At 52.0% G+C, this 14541-nt stretch overlaps 1 protein-coding gene across 14 annotated transcripts in view; it reads right to left on the reverse strand.

Moving 5' to 3' along the window:
- Kcnq2 (potassium voltage-gated channel subfamily Q member 2) overlaps positions 1-14541 on the reverse strand; it is a 54456-nt gene that overhangs the window by 17028 nt on the left and 22887 nt on the right. For 9 of the 14 annotated variants that reach the window (XM_051143991.1, XM_051143987.1, XM_051143989.1 and 6 more), the window contains exons 5-10: positions 14351-14476; positions 11878-11988; positions 11268-11363; positions 7403-7497; positions 6054-6083; positions 2997-3065 (exon numbers count right to left, since the gene is read on the reverse strand). In XM_051143991.1, coding sequence (XP_050999948.1) covers positions 2997-3065; positions 6054-6083; positions 7403-7497; positions 11268-11363; positions 11878-11988; positions 14351-14476 — 527 coding nt within the window. The remainder of the gene's footprint in view (positions 1-2996; positions 3066-6053; positions 6084-7402; positions 7498-11267; positions 11364-11877; positions 11989-14350; positions 14477-14541) is intronic. The other 5 variants (XM_051143993.1, XM_051143990.1, XM_051143988.1 and 2 more) reach the window with 1 other exon arrangement.

Genomic DNA, 14541 nt, shown 5'->3' on the forward strand with positions numbered 1-14541 from the left:
CCCAGGAGACAGTGCCAAGTCAAGGGCTTTTTTTCAAGAACCAAGAAAGGAAATCTCGAGTGTCCAGCTGTGCCTAGATGCAGTTGGGGGCTGGTAGGGTGGGAGATTTCCTTTCTTGGCTCTGGAGGCCACAAATCCGAAGTCGGGGTGTGTGTAGTCACTCCTCCAGCGGGCAAGGGAGATGTCTAACTCTTCCAGCTTTGGGGGTTCCACATCGTTGGCTAATAGCTTATCTCTCGTGTACAACCCGGCATCCTGTGTCTCCTCTCCTGACCTCTATGCAGACAGTAACGTAGGTGCTGAAGCTGTCAACTCACAGTCTGTGCAAGGGCCTTTTTCCAGATTAAGGTCATATTCACAGCCATCACCTGAGAGCCAGTGCGCATGCACCCACATTCATGTGCATCTGAGGTCTAGAATACGCCACCCATCCCTAAATTCCTTACGTTTCAACCTACTGCAACATCAACTCTGTGTCAAAAAGCACTTAATTGTCTTCTAAGCCACGAGCCTCTGGTGTGGTTGTCGTGGAGGGAAAGCCTTCGGCACGCAGGTTTGAGTATTAAAAGCAAACCATTCACTTAGTTTCTGGGATGGCAAGACAAGCAGAGGGTGACAGCTCCTCTCAAAATGGAAAAGTTGATAAAGGGGGTCCCTGGCTACCAAAGTTTGAAACTCAAAAAGTGAATTCTAGTTAGAGTCAAGCTTTAGTCACAACTGACCCTGGCTCTGTTAATCTCTCTGCTTCTTCTGTGCTGAGGGCAGTACGCGTGGCCATAAGTGACTCTACTAATGCCCCTCCTGCTTGTAACAACCTGTAATATTGCCTTTATTTCATGAGTTCCTGTCCTTTTCGTCCCATGTTAGCAGAGTGTCTGCTGCCCAGAACTTTGTGGTACCCTGAGGAGCCACAAAAGTAGCTATTATAGCCAGGAGGGTCGTCTGTGTAATCCTGATGTGACCCAAGGTAGGTGAGATGGCACCAGTCAGCAGAGTATTATGTGGCACACTGCAGTGACCCATGGTTGGATTCACTGGTAGGGAGAGTCCTCTGTAGGACCCTGAAGAGGCTCAGGATGAAAGGCTTTCGTCAGGAGAGCCCTCTGTGTGACCGGGAGGTAGTCCAAGAATGGATCCCATTAGACGTGAGCATCCTATTGAGGGCCTGAGGTAGCTGAGGAGTGGATGTCAATCTATAGAAGAGCCCTTTGTACAGATTCCCTGGATAGCACCTTCATTCCTGACTTTCATCAAGATGATTGATGGGACCTGAGTCGCACACCTACTTCCTGTCGGCAGCCTGTACTCCCTAGCTGAGCAGCCTCTCCCTAAGGTGCTTCTCGTCAGGCGTAGCCCTTTGCTGTCCGGACAGGTTGAGAATGCCTCAGATCTCTAATTTCAAGTCTCTGATAGGGGCTCCTCAACTTGTTTTTCTTCTGAGATTTGACAACAAACATCAAGGAGAGATTAGGCTGTACTCTTCATAGCTGTTAGGGAACCTCCTCCAGGGGCTGAACAGCCAAACCAACCTCTTAGGATTTTGCTTCTGCCCAACAGGGGAACACAACTCAGGCAAGCCTGTGATCCTCGACCACAGGTACCATCTTTCCTCATTTTCAGTAGCATGTTCCCTGCTGACTTCCCTTTGAATGGTGCCAGAAACACACTCAGTCTCAGTGCCCACTTAGCTTAGGTATGAAGTATCTTCTCCAGTGTATCCTGTGCTGAGGTCTTGGTCCCCACATGGTGTCATTATTGAGATGTGATTGAGTCAGTCTCATCCCTGAGTTCATAACAAATAAACTATTAGCAGGTACATGGACTGTAGAGAGACGGATTTGGTGGAGTGTGCCTTGGGTGGTCAGTTTTTAGCCATTGCATCCTTTTGCCATGATGTTTCTGTCTTGCCAGATGCTACAATTAATGGAACGAACCAACCATAAACTGAAACCTCACGTCTTGGGAGACCTCCTGGAGCATCTTTTAACATCCATAGGTCCATTAACCATCCCTTCAGGGTAGTTTAGGTTTGCTCTAATATGTACTTCAAACCTTTTCTGGGCCCAATCGTGTGACATGAAACCCACTGTCACACTTTGGGGTGCTGGTTACAACAGCACCCTATTTTAATAGGCTCCAAATCTGCATTGTCTTCAGTGACCGGCGTCATACTCAGGCTGTATGAACCCACAAAAGTTACCCTCTCACAGTCCTAGAGTGAAACACCAGAAGTCAAGGTGTCACCAGGTTGCACACCTTCCACAAACTCAGAGGAGGATCCCCTTCGTCGCCAAGTGGCGTTAGACTTGTGGCTGTGTCACTACAGCCGCTGCCTGTGTCACTACAGCCGTTGCCTGTGTCTTCATGTAGCTTCTTCCCTGTGAGCCTCTCCAGAATGCTTTCTTCTCGTGTGGACATTGTAACTGGATTCAGGGTCCACTCGGGAGATCCAGGTGTAGAGCGGCTTGCTGGAGGCCACGCTGGCAGGAAGCTCCCACACGTTTAGAAACAGGGCCTATCATCATCCTACTGCCACCTTCCCACTGCCACCTTCCGAAGGCACTTCAGCTACGGGAGGTCGCTTAGGGCTCTAGCCCTCGTCTCTACTTCCGTAAAGCCCTTCTCACACTCATCACCGGTCCAAACACTGTGAGTCACAGTTCTGTAAACTGTAACCTCAACAACTACGGTGAGCATGGCCGCCTAACGCTGAGAGATGCAGTGCGGGGGACACTAGTTTCCAACCGCCTTAAGCATAAGCCAGGAGTGGAGCCAGATGATCCTTTATCAAAGGCCACTCCTTACCTGGCCCACCTTGGGTCCATCCCCTTAACCAGTTACTCTTGTAGGGATAGGATCCTCAATCCCGTCAGCAGAAGCCATGGAAACCAGTAGCCAAGCATACCGCAGGGTCACTGGCCAAGGTTGCGGAGCCTCCCACGATGCCTGCCCACCCTGTATTCCAGCCTCAGCATAGGAGGAGACCCTGTGCTGACCTGAAGGTGAGTCCAGATTTGCTCTTGAGATTCCTCAGCAGCTCCAGCTGGTTCAGAGGTGGGATGAGTCTGGGGCAAGAGAAGGAGAGGTGAGTAAACCTGAGCGCTGTAAGAGCTGAGCGCCAGCTCTGCACCCCCACATCTGCTCCATCCACGGGAGCGAGCAGCAGATGGCAGAGCTCTCCCAAGCTCCAGGGCTGTCCTCTCTCTTTCGTGTTGTTCCTGGGGGTGGGGGTGGGGGGCTTCAAGCACAGGAAATGGTCAGGGCCCATCATGGACGGCAGGCAACGAGGGCCCAGGCCTGCAGCACCAAATAGATCAAGAAGGCACGGTTCAGTAGGAAGCCCTCTCTTCCTCTCTACTTCCTGCCCCAGAAAAAATTCACGGAGCTGCAACAAACACAGCACTTCAACATATTCAAGGTCTCAGGCCCTTAGAGCTTTTTTTTTTTTTTTTTTTTTTTTTTGTCCTCAAAGGCTGGAATGGTGAGGGGGAGGGTCACCGAAAAGGGGCAAAGAGAAGCTCACTTCCAGGTGTACGGGATGACTAGCTTGGACATCCGGTCGGGGGAGAAGGGTGGGAGAACCCAGCTCTCATCAGGCCCTGATGCCCTGTGAACCCTCAGCATGTAAGCTGGCTCTGTTCCTCTCCCTGACCTAGCCACACACCCCTGGTAGCCCCATGCCTGGCTTCTGTGTGCCTGCCCTGGCATTTGGTCAGTCCATTGCCACAGACAGTCTCAGGGAAGGTTTGCGCCTATGTGGAAGGTGAACCCCTTTTCCACAGAGGAGTAAGAATCTCCTCGTCCCATCCCACTTTCAGCCTTATGCTTTCAGTTTCCTCCTGGCAAATGCCTGTTCCGTGAAATCCCCACCTCATTTTAGAATAAACACAATAGTCCTCTGCCCTTGTGACCCCAGGCCCCGCCACTCTTACCCCAAGTCTGACCCTACCTGCCCCAGGACAGCCTCCTCACTGGGCAGATGCTCTTGACACTCTTTGAGCACTGGCCTCCTGGAGTCCACTACACCCCAGGCTCCTCAGGACCTCACCCTCTCATCCTTGTCTTTCATTTTTGACCCCTCAACTCAACAGCACAGAGCTTGGGTTCTTATGTTTGGGTTCCTGTGGCAGTCAGCCACCTCCTAGGCCAGCATTGCCAGCCCTTCCTCCTGCTGGAAATGTCCTGTGTCTTCCTCCTTCCTCTCCTTACCTCACCTGGACTCTCAATACTCCGCCATCAACCGACTAGATCCTTCAAATGTGCCCAGCAGCTTTGCTATTCTCCCACTAAAACATTTAATGGCTCCCCACCACCTCCAAAACAGAAGGGCCAGTTGAGTTCACTGGCAAACTTGCTCTTCACCTCAGTCAGGAGAGACCCAACCCTACACCCCTGGGCTGCTGCTGCCTCTGGCTGTCTTCTCCTCATCTCTCCTTTTATCCCCATTGGTTGCACAGGTTCTGGCAAGAGTAGCTATAATTGAAGCCTCCTTGCTTCACAGCCACAGCCCCAGAGCCAGACCTAGAGAGGCTCTGAAATGTTGATTAAAAACAAACAAACAAAAAAAAAAAAAAAAAAAAAAAAAAACCAGGAGTCCCATGAGCTTCTCTCTCCCCTTTTCTGCCTCCCCTCCCCTGGGCCATTTACTGTCCTTGACAAGACAGCATGAGTCCAGAGCCTAGTGCCATTACGGTCTCCCCTCCACTCTTTCACCCAGCCCTGGGGCCTGGAGCAGGGTCTCTGGCAGAGCCCTCTGTCTTGGATTCCCACAGTCACCACCACCACAAAAGCCCAGGTTAGACACATGTAAAACCAGCCCTCCCAGCCACACTGGACGCATGCCCAGGACACACAAAGCAGCCACCAGGGTCAGACACATGGAGTGGGGCCGTGCACATAGCTGGTCACCCCCTGAGCAGTCACAGAGGATTGGGGGAAGGGCAATCCCAAGAGAGGATGGGCTAATCTGAGAATGCTGCTGTCTGACTCTCTCTCAGGACAACTCCAGCCACACAAGCTGGAGGTAGTGGTGGGGGCATCTTCTCTCTGGATGTGGTGCTGGCTAGGAAGGATGGGCTGAAGAGGGGAGAAGCAGGACAGGACTAGACACAGGTCTTCCACCTGCTAGGGGACTGGGAGCCCCAGGAGAGCAGGGGAATTAGCTGCTATCTCTACAACTACCTGTGCCTCTGGGGTCTGAGAGGAAGATGTCCAAGGGCCTAGGCCAGCCCCTACAAAAGCCAGGAGACAGGTCACAGCTCCAGAGAAAGGCGTTATAGTTGCTGCTGAGCCCAGTCAGGAGGGACTGACCTCCTTTGTAGGGCTGTGCTGGAACGGGGTCTTCCTCTAGCACAGGTCCCACCCAAGCAGGGTGGGGGCGGCTCCCCTTGTACACACAGGGTACAGTTTCCTGAATATCACAGCTGCCTGCACATGAGCAAAGAATCTGTTTCCTGCTTCCCAAATTGGCCCTAAACACAGCAAGAGGGAGACGCCACTCAGGATAAATGACTCTGTTCCCTGGGCCTTTGTGCTTTCTCCCTTGTAGTATAAATGACCCTGGGGCTGTGGGGAGACTCAGACTCTGAAAGGGGGACCCCAGGGCAAGATTCTATTCTTGGATGTGCTCCTGGTCCTGGCTAGACACAGACCCTCAGAAACATGGCGAGTCTTACGACTGCCGCTCTGCTCATAACTGGGGGGGGGGGGGGTGTAGAGGCGGGGGTGGAGGGGGGGGGGGAACCACAGCTGTAAGACAAGGCAGGAAGCAGGCCAAGGAACAAGACACACCAAGGGCAAGGGATCCAGCAACAGGAAGGCAGCAGCTACGGAAGCAGGGAGGCGCGTGTGCTCACACTGCCCCAGAAGGGTTGCAGGCTAACACAGGGAATCCAGCCAGGAAAGGGCCACCGGGTGACAGGGTTTGACGATGTTAGCATGAGGACTATAGGACAGGTGCTCTAGGATGGGATATGAGGCTAGAGGGCTTGCCCCACCCCGAACTCAGACAGACGAGAGCTACACACACATCTTCCATCCCATGCATGTCCTACCTGGAGGCCCCATAGGTTTGAGTTTGTGAGCTTTCAAGGATTTCACACACACACAAAGGGAAAAGAACCAAAAAAAAAAATTTTTTTTTTAAAGAACGGGATAAGAAAAAGAAAATGAAACAAAAGTTGAGGGAAGTAGGGGAAACAACAGGATAAAGAAAATTAGCCCGTGGCTCAGTCTTGTCCCAATGCCCTGCAAAGAGCACGGAGCTTGTTGGGGCAGGGCCGGGTAGGAATCAGAGCTCCAGAGAATCCTGGGGGAATGCTGAGGGAGCAATGGTGAGGCCATCTTTGTGCTAGGCAATGCTCTGCTGAGCCTGACGCAGGCAGAGCGGTCTACGGTCTGACCATTGCTGATTGTCAGACCGCTGAAGATGCTCCCCAGTCCAGGAGTCCCGGCAGAGCTCTGCGGCTGTGGCGGCTCAGATAGTCAGAGTCAGATGGGATGGCACGCTCTGACTCAGGTAATGAAGAGACAGCGCCCAGGGGGCTCTGACCTACAGCATCGGGCCTCACTGCCTTGCCTCACACCTTCAACTGAGCTCAAACTTTGTGCACACAATTCCCAAGCCAGTGATGCCACCTGCCTTCTGAGCAATGGCCCACAGGCCAGCTCGCACTGTCCCCTGCTGGCCCCAGAAGGGCACTTCCTGGCTTTTTCCTGTTATCCAGATTCTCCTGGGATGTCCTGTGTTCTGCTTTGCTGAGGATGCCAGGAGCCCTCTTGACCATATGATGACTTTCCTAGCTCTAGATGCTCACTGTAGTCAGGGTTATCCCCTACCCACACATGCTCACGTGCGCGCATGTATGCACACGCGCGAGCCCGCGCGTGCACACACACACACACACACACACAAACACACACGCGCACGCACATGCATACACACACACGGACACGCATACATGCGTGCACACATGCACGCACACATGCGAGTGCGTGCATGCCACACTTGCCCTGGCCTTTGCTTGAGAATATAGTCACTGCTATACTTCCTAAGTCTTGGGCTGCTTGCGGTCTCTGGCATTGCAGCCTCTCACACTAAGGCCATCACTCATTTCTTGGGACCGCTTGGACTGGGGATCACAACACAGTGTTACCCAAAAGAGGAGTGAAAAGCAAAGGATGGGTACAAGAATAAGAAATAAAAGCCACAATACTGTAAAACAAAGAACAAAATCAATACTGTGAAATAAACCACGCATAATCCTTTGTGGAAAAATACATACACTTGAGAAAAAAAAAAAAAAAAAAAGAAAGAAATACAAATCAATGGGGTTTAAAGAACAAATGGGAATTAAAAAGCAAACCACCATGCAAGGTGGTGAGGCTGGGCCTGGCGCGGTACCTGTACATGGGGACGGTGACTGTGCGCTCGTAGTACTGCCACGTGGAGTGCAGGTCCGTGCGCGAGAGGTTAGTGGCATAGAATCTCCAGGCCGACTGCAGCGGAAAGAGATGAGATTGTTGGGGCAGGGCCGAGGCTACCCCTCTCCAGGGACCTCATCCACGGAGAACCGCAGCCCCCATGCCTATCCTCACCCCGGCAGGGCCGAGGCTACCCCTCTCCAGGGACCTCATCCACGGAGAACCGCAGCCCCCATGCCTATCCTCACCCCGGCAGGGCCGAGGCTACCCCTCTCCAGGGACCTCATCCACGGAGAACCGCAGCCCCCGTGCCTATCCTCACCCCGGCAGGGCCGAGGCTACCCCTCTCCAGGGACCTCATCCACGGAGAACCGCAGCCCCCGTGCCTATCCTCACCCCGGCAGGGCCAAGGCTACCCCTCTCCAGGGACCTCACCCACGGAGAACCGTAGGCCCCGTGCCTGTCCTCACGTCACAGCCGCAGTTTAACCTTCTGGGACAACCGTGATGCCTGCGGAAGCTGGGGGGTAGGGGTGGGGGCGTGATGTGGGAGATAACTCTGCATCTCGCAGTGAGTCTGCAGCTAGCCGTGGTGTCTTTCTTGGCATCAAGTGGGTGATTTCATTGCCCTCTCCACCCAGACAAGTCTTAACCCCAACCCCATGAACCTGGGAAAGGGATCAAGGCGAGGACAAGGCTCCCCCTCCAGGCTCAGCAGGCTACTCTCCATCCCACATACATATATTTGGTACGGTCAACATAATCCACACCACATCAAGGCTACCGCTTTGACTCCTTGAATTAAAGCGCACATAGCGTGGCATGACACAGCCACTCTCCACCCACGGCTTCTCACCCTGAGAGAGGCATGGACGCTTCGCTTCCGGCCTCTTGCCAGGCCCGGACAGCTTCACTCAGTCAGTCTCTATAGAGTTGACTGTTTTGGAGATTTCCTACCCATGGAATCTCATGATTACGTGGTCTGCCTGTTAGGCTCTTGCATGGAGGAAGTGAGCTTCTTACCTTCTGTGTCCGAGGAACACTTGGCTGTATAGACACGGCACATACATTCTGATTGTTTACCAGTGAGCACGGCTAGCCCATGATTTGGCTGTTATGTACAGAGCACTATACACACAGAGGATTTTGGCTGGACACCTGTTCTGGGTTCTAACAAAGGAGTGAACATATGTGTCACATTACATGTGTCACTTTCTTTTCTGTTTTTCCCCCTTTCTTCTGGTGCCAAGGGTAGAATCCGGAGCCCTGAACATGGGAGACACATGCTCTGCCGCTGAGCCAGCTCTGACTATAGCCTTCTGAGTGGTGGCCCAGTGGGATGTGACCGTCCTGTGTCACCAAGTTCTCACTAACACTTACCTTCCGTCTTAAAAATTTTAAGCATTTCAGGAGTGTGAAGTGGCAGCTCAGGGTTTAGTCTTCATTTCTCTAGTGGCATAGTATCTTTTCACATGGCCATGGCAAGTTGTCTCTCTTCTTGGAAAAAAAGTATCTATTTCAAGTCCCTTGCACCAGAGCTCTCTGGGTATGCCCTTTTGTGTTTGAGCTATTGGGGTTCTTTACATATTCTGGGTATTAAGCTCACTTCCAAACCTTTCTCCTACTCTATGGGTTGTCTTTTTCACTCTGAAATGTCCTTTGAGGCACACGTTTTGATGCTCTCACGTTTTTCTTTCATTACACATATAAAGGATAAAAACAATAAAGCTTGCTTACTTCTAAAGAGTTTAATCATTTTTAACATTTCTCTACATCCCGGGCTAGCTTCAAACTCAAGAGCTTCTCACCTCGGCCTTCAGAGTTCTGGGATTACAAGTCAGCGCCACAAAGCCTAGTCAAACATCTATCATACAGAACTCAGGCAGCTGAGGCAAGAGGATCACGTGAGTCTGAGGCCAGCCCGCGTGATGGAGACCCCGTTACAAGCAAGCAAACAATAATAACAAAACAGGTCTCCAGTTGTCCCATGCCATGTGCTGAAACAATTCTCATTAGACAACTCGGTGCCCTCGTCTAACTCAGTTGACACACGGGCTTACTGTTCTCCTGGTATACCCGTCCCCGCATGAGAACTGTGCTGTTTGGTTACTGCAACTTGTAATAAATTTACAATCTCCACAATTGGTTCTTCCTGCTTCCATGCTGTCCTGGGCATCCAGCGTCCACTATAATCCCAGAGACACCTTAGTATTAGTTTTTCCATTTCTTAGGGGGGGGGGCAATTGGACTTAAGACAAGTACACTGAACCTGCATACCAATGTTGGGAGTAACATTTTTAACGAGATTAAGTCTCTCAGCCCATGAGCATGGGATGCCTTTCTCCTTACTTTGGTCTCCATCAATCCTTCAGTAACACCAAGGACTATATGAGGTCCAGGATGGCCATGCTGACTTCTACAGCACGCAGATGCTGTGAGGGCACAGATGGACTGGTTCCTCCTCTGAGACTGCCCCCCCCCCAAGCATTTTTTTGTTTGGGAGCCAGAATCATACTCAGGTGACAAGCCACTTGAAAAATTAGTCCTTCTACCCCTGCACCTACCTGAGGGCTACTGGGGTCACTGCTAACCAAAGCTTTGACCACCCCCCCCAAATATGCAGGAAGGTCAGCTTTGCTCAGAGGAAGACGCTTTGATCAACTGCTCTACCACAGTTGGCATCGCCTTGTGACCATACATCGTAAGTGGGCTGGAGATGTCTTGAAGCTCTGGGAACCCTATGGAAGCCCACAGTGGGGAAACTGTGCAGACAAGACAAAGAGATTGCCCTGTCCTGATACGGAGGCACTTGTGGGTGAGGCACGGACAGCATGTTGCTATCGGTCTTTGGTGGCACTTTTGGCAGATTCACAGGCTGCTGTTGAATTACCTTTGAAAGGTGCTCGATTTATGCTGTCCCATTCAACCTTTTGGCCCCATGGAACATGCAGTCACTTTCTTTTTCAAATACACACACAAAAAAGTTCTTTTTTTTTTCCTGTCTTGCAATTACAAAACAATAGCCATATGTTTTGTGGTGACAGCTGTGCAGTACATAACACATAAGGATGCTGGACCCAAGGTTGAGACTGTGAAGTCCGCATCTTTAAAACAGAAAGACAGGGCCACATTCAGCTGGCAGAAAATCCTGGCCAAGTCCAGGGTCCACCAAGAATCTGTCTTCTGTACACATATTCAGGTGGCCTCCACGTCCCTCCTGCCCTTAAACGGTCAAACCAGCTGAAAAAGCACAGGGCAGGAGCACAGTGTCCACAGTTCACTTGAAGTGGCACGGGCATGGCTTAGGAGCCACTTGCTGCCAGACTGTCAAGCTCTCTAAGCTGTACCTATCTCACAGGGCACTGGAGACAAGCTAGATGGTTCCTGGGACAGTATAACTTGAGCCAAGTGCCCACTGCGGACCGGACCACCCAGCGTCACTATCATGAGTCACTAAACTGTTCTTTTTTAAAAATTATTTATTTACTACTTTTTAAAGATGCATTTATTATTATTATATATACAGTGCTCGGCCTGCATGTGCACCTGCAGGGCAGAAGAGGGCATCAGATCACATCATATAGATGGTTGTGAGCCTCCATGTGGTTGCCGGGAATTGAACTCATGACCTCTGGAAGTGCAGTCAATGCTTTTAACCTCTCCAGACCACTAAACTGTTCTTATACTGAATACAGCCTTGTCTTCCAAACACGAGCCATGGCCTACCCACAGACAGGGAAAAGGCCTGGTACAGCCATCACCAAATGCTGAGGTCCTGAATGGGCTCCCTTGTAGGTGAGGTGGGATCAGAACACGTGTTGGCCCCCGGCAGGGACTGAGGCTCACCTGGATCAAACCTGCTGCAGGATTCCGCCTCTTCTCAAAGTGTTTTTGCCGGTGCTGCTCTTGGACTTTCAGGGCAAAGCCGGATCCCAGAATGCCCTGCAAGTCAATAAAGTCAGACCACATCCTGGGCCCCGGCCCCTCCTCATCCTCGCCAACAATATTTGTGTTTTGTGGATACACCTTCCTACATACTTGGAATTCCCTAGTACTTCACCACCTAGAGACCAGGCTAGGGGAACCTATGGCCAGAAGGAGGCAGTGCCCAGTGACCCCAAACAGGAGCCCTCCTAAGCTGTTCTGTCTACAAGGTAGCTGCAGTCAGCTACCCTCTGCCTGCCCCAATGCAGCAGTCAACATGTACACCCCATTCTGTAAAAGTAAATGAGGAGCCCACTATCTAGAGTCAGTCAGGTGGGAAAGCCACAGAAGTCAACAGAGCTATGTCAGGAGGCCTGGTCTGAAGACACCAGGCATGTGCCTACTGAGGCCACAGGCATCCAAACCAGAGCAGGTGGTTCTGGCTCTGTTCGCAGGTGGCCTGTGGTCAAGCTTTCCAGGGAACCTCTGAGATCCCTAGCGTCCCTAGGGCAGGAAGGGGTACAAGACTCACGGCAGGAAGGGCGAAGAATGAGACACCAATGAGGGTGAACGTCGCTGCCAACAGCCTCCCATTCCAGGTCTGAGGGTACTTGTCCCCGTAGCCAATGGTGGTCAGGGTGATCTGAGGGGTGAGGTGGGGGAGGGGATCTGGTCATTTGGGCAGGCTGACAATGGCCTACTACAGAGACCACAACCCCAGGCCAGATGTCCCTGCTCAGTTGTGGGACGCTCACCCAAGGAGCTCAGGGGAAGCTGGAAACTGGTAGCCACTCAGGCTGGACCAACAGAAGAGTCACCTTCCTAAATCATCCATACTAGGGCAAAGCAAGGCCGGGGTCAGCATAGGCTGTCCTTTATTCTGAAATCCCCCAAATATTCCTTCTACACTGGAAGGATAATCATTCCCAAGGCTCCCCTAGTTCGCACTTGAGGGGCACACCACACAGTTTACACGGGCACCAAGCAAGGAGAGCAGTTTCTGCCCAGGGGCGTTGCTGGTGTAGCTCAGCAGTTGGGGATGGGGGGCGCCAGTGATCTGGTAAGCACCCACAAGTTAGAGGGCAAGAGCAAGGAAGTACCAGGACGTCAGGGTCCACAGGTTGAGGAGGGTTCGGGGGTGGGATGGGGGGATAAGAAACAGTCTAGGAGAGGGTCTGACCCAGGAGGGGAGGGAGCCAGATGGCCAAGAAGACAGATGGGGAGTGGTTAGGGGCTGCATTTTAGGAACCAGTAGACATTTTTAAAGGCATGGATTACTTTGAAACAATAAAGATAAAATGTTTGCTTCATTTCTAAAAGTGAAGAAAGGTCTAGGACCAAGAAAATTCTGAAAAGGATGGGCTGCATACATCTCACAGGACCCGAGCTGACTCCCTCAGCAGGGCCTGGGCATGCATGGGCAGACAGTCCAGCTGTTGTGCTCTCTGTCCATCACAGACTCTCCACTGCCAGTCATCGCCTTACACTCACTTCACTCCTCATAGCTCTGCTTCTTCCCGAAAGAACACAGGGTCCAAGGCCTGTGGCCCCTACATCACAAATAGCCTGTCCTGTGGCTTCATCACAGGGGAAACTGTCTGATCCTCTGCCAGTGACTCTGCAAGCACAGCACCTGCCCAGATCATCACCTCACAGCTTTTCAGGTGACAGCAGCCTCTGGCCTGAGCCTCCAAGGAGCCACTAGGGGAAGAGGGGCTGGGAGAAACCCATTTCTGTCTTATTGGAATGGGTTTATGGGCTGGTGTGGTCTCCAGAAAGCAAGACCAGAAAACAGGGGCCTAGGAAACCTGCCATCCATTCCCGCCCCAAGCAGAAGTGCAAGGTGTCCAATGGGCCCTTCTGAAAGGGGGCAATGAGAGAGGCCTTCTGGAGTGTCCTAGGCAGAGCCCATGGCAACCTCAGGCACAATGGCTACGTGGGCAACATTAGGTCTTGGGGAAAGCTGCAATCAGGGCCACTGTCAGCAGGCTACAGACCACTTGAAAAAAGTCCAGACACAGGACCCGTGTTTTCCCTTTGCACTGTGTGTGCACATGCATATGTGTGTGCATGTTTATATGTGTGCATGTGCATGCAAATATATGTGTGTGCATGTATGTGTGTGCGAATGTGCATGTGTACATGTGTATATTTGTATGCATGTGCATGTGCACACACGTGTGTGTATGTTTATATGTCTGTGCGCATGAGTGTATGTATGTGTGTCCATGTTTATATGTGTGCTGTGCATGTGTGTAAGTGTGTGCATGTGTGTAAGTGTGTGCATGTGTGAGTGTGCATGTGCACGTGTGCATGTATATATGTACATGTGTGTGCATGTGCACACGTGTGTACATGTTTATGTGTGCTTGTGCGTGAATGTGTGTGTACCCATATGTGCGTGTGTGTATGCGTGTGCATGTACCCAGCTTTTACATGGGTGCTGGAGATCCAAACTGAAATTTCCATGCTTTCACGGCAAGGACTTTACCCACTGAGCTCTGGCTTCACTTTGTACTCTCCCTTGACCTCACCACTCGAGTTAAGACTGACTGGAGGTGGGAGGCCGGCAGCAAGTGGCTTGGAATGCCTTGGCCTTGGGAACCACAGGCCATGATAACAATGTTTCATTTGCCCTTACACTCCTCCAGAGTTGTGAGGGCCATTCATAGTCCTGAGCCAGGGAGCCCCAGGATGACTCTCAGAGCCTTAATATTCCCCGACCCCAATCTTTCTCCCACACTGTCCAGTGTAAAATGGGGTTTGCAGGAGCCCCAGCCTGTCCCCATCACGGCTACCAACACAATAACCACAGCAGCCTCAGCTGCCATCTCCATAGGCCACCGCGTCCACGGCCAGCCACCAGGTGTCCTCTGAGAGACATGCCCGTCCAGCTTAGCCCGGGGAACAGGCCTCTCCTTCAGGTCCCCAGGGGCAGGGTCCACGCTTAGGACAGCAGCAGCAAGAGGGTGTGGAGAAGGAAGGGACGGTGGTCCGCGGCTTACCAGGCCCCACCAGAGAGCGTCCGCATAGGTGTCAAAGTGGTCGTTCTCGCCCTTTTCTGCCAGGTACACCAGAAACGAGGCCAGGATGAGGCAGAGGAAGCCGATGTACCAGGCAGTCACCAGCTCCTGCAAGGGCAGAAGACCATGTCAGTGTCCCACTCAAGCTGGCCTGGACAGTGCCAAGCAGGAGA

This window comes from Acomys russatus, chromosome 4 (genome assembly GCF_903995435.1).
Source record: "Acomys russatus chromosome 4, mAcoRus1.1, whole genome shotgun sequence".
Classification (NCBI taxonomy): domain Eukaryota; kingdom Metazoa; phylum Chordata; class Mammalia; order Rodentia; family Muridae; genus Acomys; species Acomys russatus.